Source organism: Mustela nigripes, chromosome 1 (assembly GCF_022355385.1).
Source record: "Mustela nigripes isolate SB6536 chromosome 1, MUSNIG.SB6536, whole genome shotgun sequence".
Taxonomy (NCBI): Eukaryota; Metazoa; Chordata; class Mammalia; order Carnivora; family Mustelidae; genus Mustela; species Mustela nigripes.
The window spans coordinates 124,227,509-124,234,962 of NC_081557.1; the positions used below are offsets into that span (position 1 = coordinate 124,227,509).

The 7,454-nt window shown below is 47.0% G+C and overlaps 1 protein-coding gene across 3 annotated transcripts in view; it reads right to left on the minus strand.

The window, feature by feature from the left end:
• OTUD4 (OTU deubiquitinase 4) overlaps positions 1-6,633 on the minus strand; it is a 47,575-nt gene extending 40,942 nt beyond the window's left edge. For 2 of the 3 annotated variants that reach the window (XM_059373151.1, XM_059373143.1), the window contains exons 1-2: positions 5,861-6,632; positions 213-296 (exon numbers count right to left, since the gene is read on the minus strand). In XM_059373151.1, the coding sequence (XP_059229134.1) occupies positions 213-296; positions 5,861-6,019 (243 nt within the window). In that variant the 5' untranslated portion in view covers positions 6,020-6,632. Of the gene's footprint in view, positions 1-212; positions 297-5,860 lie in introns of all 3 variants that reach the window. The other variant, XM_059373155.1, reaches the window with a different exon arrangement.
• Positions 6,634-7,454: the final 821 nt, after the last annotated feature.

The window sequence follows — 7,454 nt, forward strand, 5'->3', positions numbered from 1 at the left end:
TAACTTTCTAAATGTCTAAAGAAATGAAAACCACAAAACAGCTTTAAAAAAATCACAACTGTATGTAACTGGATTTAAATTCAATAAAGCAGTTTTTTTTTCCCATAACCTGCATTAAGATTCAGGCTGTGAAACTCCCACCAGACCACTTCTAAAGGCTGAAATGTAAATGCAAGTCAAGACACCATTCCATGTTTAAAATTACAAATTACCGCTTCAAATTTCTCTCTGTTCTCTCGAAGATAGTGAATACAGGCCATTCTGACTTCCACATGGCGAGACTGAGAGTGTAACACCTGAAAAAGAAAAGCAACATACTATTACACATTTTTTAAGAGAATTTAAGGTGCATGCTAGAACTTTCTTTCACACCCTAAATAACCTCACAAGCAATAGAAATCAGTTTCTCTCTGTTTGCCATTTAGTAATTTCTAAATCTTTTTTCACTCCCACCTCTTCCTCTAACCACAGGTGAAGTGAACTATAGTCAGTGCTACTTCTTAAGTCGTTCTATGAAGTACTTACTACCATTTCTCCTTTAAGTCATTCATGTGAGGAAACCACTGTAAACGTAACATACTTTTTACTTTCTTGACCAGCCTTCCTATAGCTTTGCTCTTCACAATGCAGGGCTAACAGAACCTCTGCCACATAGTGCTTAGCTTCATCCTATACTTGCTGGAAACAAGAATAGGCAACTTCAACAGGACCCTTTAAGCTTGTAAGAATTAGATTTCTTTTTTCCAATAATTTGGAATTATATGTTATGTAGAGATATAATTCCCCTGTGGTTTCAGAAAAATTAAGGTACTCATTCCCAAATCCTTAGTTGTCAGGCTTCCACAATTCCTTTTTTTTTTTCTAGTGTTTTTTGTTTTGTTTTGTTTTTTAAGATTTTGTTTATTTATTTGACAGACAGAGATCACAAGTAGGCAGAGAGGCGGGGGGGGGGGGGGGGCAGGCTCCCTGCTGAGCAGAGAGCCCAATGAGGGGCTGGATTCCAGGACCCTGGGATCATGACCTGAGTTGAAGGCAGAGGCTTAACCCACTGAGCCACCCAGGCGCCCCTTCCACAATTCTTTCTTTTTTTTTTTTTAAGAATTTTATTTATTTATATGACAGAGAGAGATCAGAAGTAGGCAGAGAGGCAGGCAGAGAGGAGGAAGCAGGCTCCCCGCTGAGCAGAGAGCCTGATGTGGGGCTCGATCCCAGGACCCTGGGATCATGAGCTGAGCCAAAGGCAGAGGCTTTAAACCACTGAGCCACCCAGGCGCCCCTTCCACAATTCTTGAAGGAATATCCAAGTGAGCAGCACACAAGATGCAAACATGCTGCTATGTTCTACCATCCCAAGGGCCTTGAAACTTGCTCTTAGGCCCAAAATCTTTTTGTGTTTGTTTTTATTTTCAGTGCGCTCCATGCTCAACATGGAGCTTGAACTCACCAACGCTGAGATCAAGAGTCACGTGCTCTACCAACTGAGCCAGCCAAGAGCCTCAGCCCAAAATCTTAAAGCACCAACTGAAATAAGCCACACTACAAAGATGATCAAAATCCTCTCACTTTGTAGCCTCTGTATTCTTCTGTTAAACTAGTTCAATGAAAGGATAACTTAACGGGCATTCTGTCTATTACTGAAATGCTAAAGCTTTGATTTGAAAGAAACTAGTATAATCAAATACTTAGGAACCCTTTTGGCTAGCCTCCAATACTTTAACTATCATGCTTAAAAGAAAAGATTTAAATTATTTTCTATTACTGAGTGTCTCAAATCAAAGTGTTCCTAGTACCCTAAAGGGTTGGGGGACAGGGGGAGACCCTGAACCATTTAAAATAACCACATGTCCCACTACTAATAAGGCTCCTGAAAAGAGAATTTATATTAATATAAAGTAGCTTTAAGAGTTACAGGTCCAGGGACGCCTGGGTGGCTCAGTTGGTTAAGCAGCTGCCTTCGGCTCAGGTCATGATCCCGGCGTTCTGGGATCGAGTCCCACATCGGGCTCCTTGCTCAGCAGGGAGCCTGCTTCTCCCTCTGCCTCTGCCTGCCATTCTGTCTGCCTGTGCTCGCTCTCTCCCCCTCTCTCTCTCTGATAAATAAATTAAAAAAAAAAGAGTTACAGGTCCAGGGGCACCTGGGTGGCTCAGTGGGTTAAGCCTCTGCCTTCAGCTCAGGTCATGATCCCAGGGTCCTAGGAATGAGCCTGACATCAGGCTCTCTGCTCAGCAGGGAGCCTGCTTCTCCCTCTCTGCCTACTTGTGATTTCTCTGTCAAATAAATAAATAAATAATCTTGAAAAAAAAAAAAAAAAAAAGGAGTTACAGGTCCAAATGAGAGATTCTTCCTCACGCTCAGATGAGCAGTGAATTCAGGAAAAGGGAGGATCCAACTGCATTTTACAGGTCTCTGGATAACACTCAAGGTTCATTTATACAAACAGAACCTGAGGGGCACCTGGGTGGCTCAGTTAAATGTCCAACTCTTGGTTTCAGCTCAGGTCATGATCTGTGATCTCAGGGTCGTGAAAATGAGCCCCGCGTCATGCCCCACACTGGACTTCTCAATCCGTGTAGTCTGCTTGAGATTCTCCCCCATCTCCTTCCCCTTCTGTCTCTCCCCCCACATGCACTTGCAATCACTAGCACGCACTCTCTCCATCTCTCTCTACCTCTAAAATAAATAAATAAATAAATAAATAAATAAAATCTGTATACTCACAGAACCAGAGAGTCATGACTGTCTGGAGAGAGCTAGTTATGTCTTTACACTAAGGTACACTGAAGATGTACTAGCTGAGGTTAGCAATGTTTGTTTTCAGCATACTGCTGGTTTTCAGCTTAAGGAAGTACTCCTATATTGCTATCTTGGAAACTACTGAAAAGCATCTTTACACATTCTAAGCTTCCAGCCCTAGAAGAAATGTCCATATAGAAAAATAAACCACCACACAATATTTTTGCCAATTCAACAAGTGACATTTAGCAACTCTTCTTCCACAGAAGCTACCTAAGACACTACTGAATAAAGATATTATTTGAGTAAATATGAATAAAGATATTATTTGAGTAAACCAATGTTGTCCGATGGGGCTTTCTTGCCATTGGCAAACTGAAGACAGTGTTAGAGCCATTTACCTAGCAACAGGTGGCAGGCATAACTGATTAAAGCCTACCTCCCATTAAAAACAATGACAAGCATATCTGTTTTTTCTCCTCTTAAAAAGGTCTTATTAACACATGAAATCTGAACCTGTCACTCAGAAGCAAAATTCTCAGCAACTTTCATAACTTGTAGAGTACTGGAGCTTTACAAAGCCAAGCACTGCAAGAGAAGGAAGGTTAAATGACAACTGTTTAAAAAGTACAACTTTGTGCAAGTTCAAGGACAGGAAGAATGTGAATATTAAGACAAGTATCTCTGCAAATTATTATATGCCAGAAAATAGGAGACTTTCCAATCTTTACTTGGGACAAGATAGTGATAAACACTAGGAAAGGCGGAGACACACTGCTTTAGCAAATCCTCTAAGAGCGCCCTATTTTTAGCTCCACGGCCACAGAGCTGATTCAGGTCAGGCCTCCTGCAGGCCCAAGTCCAGAAGTGTAAAAAGGGAAGGGCCTATCTAAACCAGGTAATTTGGAGGAAAAGGAGACTCCTAATTCAAGTACCTCCCAACCTACCTCCCCAAAATTGCCATTTAGATTATTTACTCTGGCTCCTTCTTAGAAATGATAAATTATTTTGATATTATTGAGGTTGGTGTTACTTCCCTCCCCACCCCAATACACAAACTGTGCCTTTAGCCATGAAGGCTATATCCTTAATTCATGTCTGCTAAAGAAAGGAGTTCCCCTCAAAATTCATGGTATTAAGCTTTCTAAGCTCAGTATACTAAAAATCACAGTCGCATAATTGAAGAAGACATTTTCTTTATGCCTGATTTAAATCCTGAGATACAATAAAATGTGTTATATGACGTGAACAATGAGTTAGTTCTTAGTGACACTAACTTTGCCCCCTTCTACTTAAAAATAGACATCCTCCCTAAGAGAGATTTCTGTATAACCAAGTTTGCCAGTTATGGCACAGGATATGGAAACGAGACACACTTTTATACTTCACTATGAACCAGGATCGGGATAATCCAATGCCAAATAAGCATCAAACTTCCCTTATTTTCATTCGTTTCTCCCTTCTTCCTAACCAAATTCTTGCTAGAGCTAACACTATGTGTAAATAAGCGCTAAATTCACTTCCACCTCTTCGTTCCACTTCCGGAGGTGCTGAGGAGTCCGGGGAGGCTGAGGCAGAAACACCAGGACAGATGGAGATCCAGAAAATTCACAAATGGGACAGATTGTTTATCTACTAATAGTAAAGACTGGGGTGGGAGTGTGTGAACATATCCCACAACAACATTGGAACATCCTAAATTTCTAAAAATGAGAGAAATCTAATGAACTGAAAAAGACAGGGCTGGATTTGGGGAGTTATACACAGAATGTATGAATGACAACGCCTGCAACATAATGCAAAGCTGAAGCAGTTAAGTCAATTTCTCGTTGAAAAACAGATTTTCTGATATTGATGTGAAAGCAAGGGCCCTGAAAAATAAATGGCTCGCCTTTAGAAGTTGAAAAAAGTAAGAATAGACCAGACTACAGATGTTAAGTAAAACACTGACTTACAAAAATTCTGAAAAACTACTTAGCATTCAAAAAAAGGTGAGAGGGGGGAAAAAAAATCATAAAAACTCCACAGGAGGGAAAGAGATGATAGGAAAAGATCTTAAGCTGAAGAAAAGCAAACTGTGAAAGGTATGAAATACACACCAGGATAGTAATATGAGACTTTTATCCAACTATTTCAGCAGCTATTTTTCAAATATAGGATGGATTTCGGGGACTGCATACCAACTACACGGTGTTATATAACGCGGAAAATCTCTTTCTTAAAAGAAAAAGTCTTCCTTGTTAGAAAGTCATGTTGACCATTAGCAAGGAATAATTCAGTCAAAAGCCTAGAGAATCCCTAACATCAGATTTTTAAGAAGTAAATTATTTTCAGCATACCTTGCAGAGCATAACAATGAGTGGAATCTACTCAAAGACAATTCTTTTAAAACATTCTAGATTCTTAAAAAGCTGACGTCCCCAAACTGCATTTTTCCGCTCTTTTTTTTTTTTTTTTTTTTTTTTTTTAAAGATTTTATTTGTTTATTTGACAGACAGAGATCACAAGTAGACAGAGAGGCAGGCAGAGAGAGAGAGAGGGAAGCAGGCTCCCTGCTGAGCAGAGAGCCCGATGCGGGACTCGATCCCAGGACCCTGAGATCATGACCTGAGCCGAAGGCAGCGGCTTTAACCCACTGAGCCACCCAGGCGCCCATTTTTCCGCTCTTAATTCAAGTGGACATCGACCGGCCGACTCCCCGACATTCCAAAGTCCAGCAGCAGAAAAAACAATGCTCTGCGAGTACCGCCTGGTGCACCACCTCCTCTAGTAAACACCTGGTTTACTGGCGTGAACGCTGTGCTTATAAACCAAAGGTGAACGCGGACCAGAATGGAAAAATATCATTTCGCCAAGTCCCCAGCAATCAATCAACCGTACACGCGCTCAACAGGCCTCACAGGTTGTCCTCATTACCTCTTCACCGGGAGGGACGACACCCAGTTAATTTACGGGTTTTTAAGTTTCGATTTACAGCTTCCAAACCCAGGGCAGCATCCCATTCCTGCGTTACAATGGGCCGCTGTGACGCCAGCCGGGCCACGCGCTGCCCCGGACGTGGGCGGCCCGCACAGCTGCCCGCCGCCGCTTTCCCACCCAGCTTCCTCCCGTTCCCCACCCCATTACCTGCTCCGCCACGGCCCGGAATAGGCACGACCCGTCCTTGGCGACCAGTTTCCGATACAAGCCCAGTTTCCGCAGATAGGCGTCCATAGGCGTCGCGTCCTCGCGGGGCCCCGCGCCGCCCTGGTCCCCCCCGTCGGAAGCGCCGACGGCCGCCTCCATGTTGCCGGTCCTTGTGCAGGCCAGGCGCGGCGCGGACTAGCCCCACATGGCCGCGCCCCCGGCTCCTTGACGCCCCGGCCTAGGACGGGCGGCGGCTCGGGCTCGGGCTCCGCGGGCGGCGGCAGACAGCGGCGGCCCGAGGCAGCGGGCGGCGCTCCCCGCGCGCATAGGGGAGCCCTGCCTAATGCATGGCTGTGCGCACGCGGCCGCCTCCCGGGGGACCACGCGCCCGGCGGTAACGGGGGGCAAACTAAAGAAACCCCAAGCGTGAGAAGTCACTTCCCGGCGGCCTCGCTGCCCGGCTCAGGAACACAGCCGGGGGTCGCCGCCCCCACAAGTTTCCTCGTCCCGACTCGGGTGAGGCGAGGAAACCCCCGCTTCCCGCGTGCGCGGGGCCGGCTCAGGGGAAGCGAGGCCTGCGTCCCCCGCGCTCTCCCCACCCTGGGAGCCGAAGAAGTCGAGAGAGAAAGACGCGGCCTCTCGTTTCTCCACCTCTCAGGAGGGCGCCGGAGGGGCGGGGAGCGGATGGGGGCGCCCGGCGGAGGGCAGCACCCTCGCAGCCCAGAATTTGTTTTCACTTTCGGCCGCACGGCGGAGAGGACGCCGGGAGGTGTAGTTTTGGCGGCGGCAGGAAGTCGGCTTGCGGCGGGCGGGGACGCGCGGACCGACCTACCCGGGGGAGGTGCCGGGGAGGCACGCGGACTACAAGTCCCTACAGCGCGGGCGCCGCGGCCGCCGTCGCCGGGAGCCGGCTTCGCGCTTCCCGGGCACCGCGTCCGCGAGCAGGCCGAGGGTGTCCGCGAGCCGACGCGCGGCGACCTGCGCGCGCTACCCCGCCCGCCCGGAGGGCCGCCCACTGCGCCGCGGCGCAGCGAGAAGTGCGCGCGCCTTGCGTGCGTGGAGTTGCCAGGGACACAGCGGCGGCTAGGTCGACCCTTTGTGTGTATTCCCAAACAGAGGGCGCACCTGTCTGCTCCCCTCCCCCCCACCCCCCACGCCGCGCCCGGGCCTCTTCAGGCGTTTCCATGGAGGTGGCTTTAACGGCTTAAGCAGAAAATAGAGCTAATTGACGAAGTCTCAGGGAACTGGCACAGTGCAGGACGACACAGGCTGTCCGTAAATCGACCGTGGACTGCTGATTCCTATGAAAAATTAGAAGTACAGCTCCCTCACTAGGGCAAGATGATACCTTTGCCACAGACTTTGTTCACCCCCGCCCTTGTAGCTGCGCCACCCCAGCACAAAGTGATATCACGGGTCGGAAAAAATTAGAATATCTTTTCAGATATTCAGAATATCTTTTCTGAAAAATATCTTTTCTGAAAAATTCGTGTTGTAATTGCTGGATAACATGCTGGATTTGCCATGGGTTCCAGTCGTGTTGGAGGCTTCCAACTCAACTTTCTACCCATCAAAGTGGAATGACACGTTACGC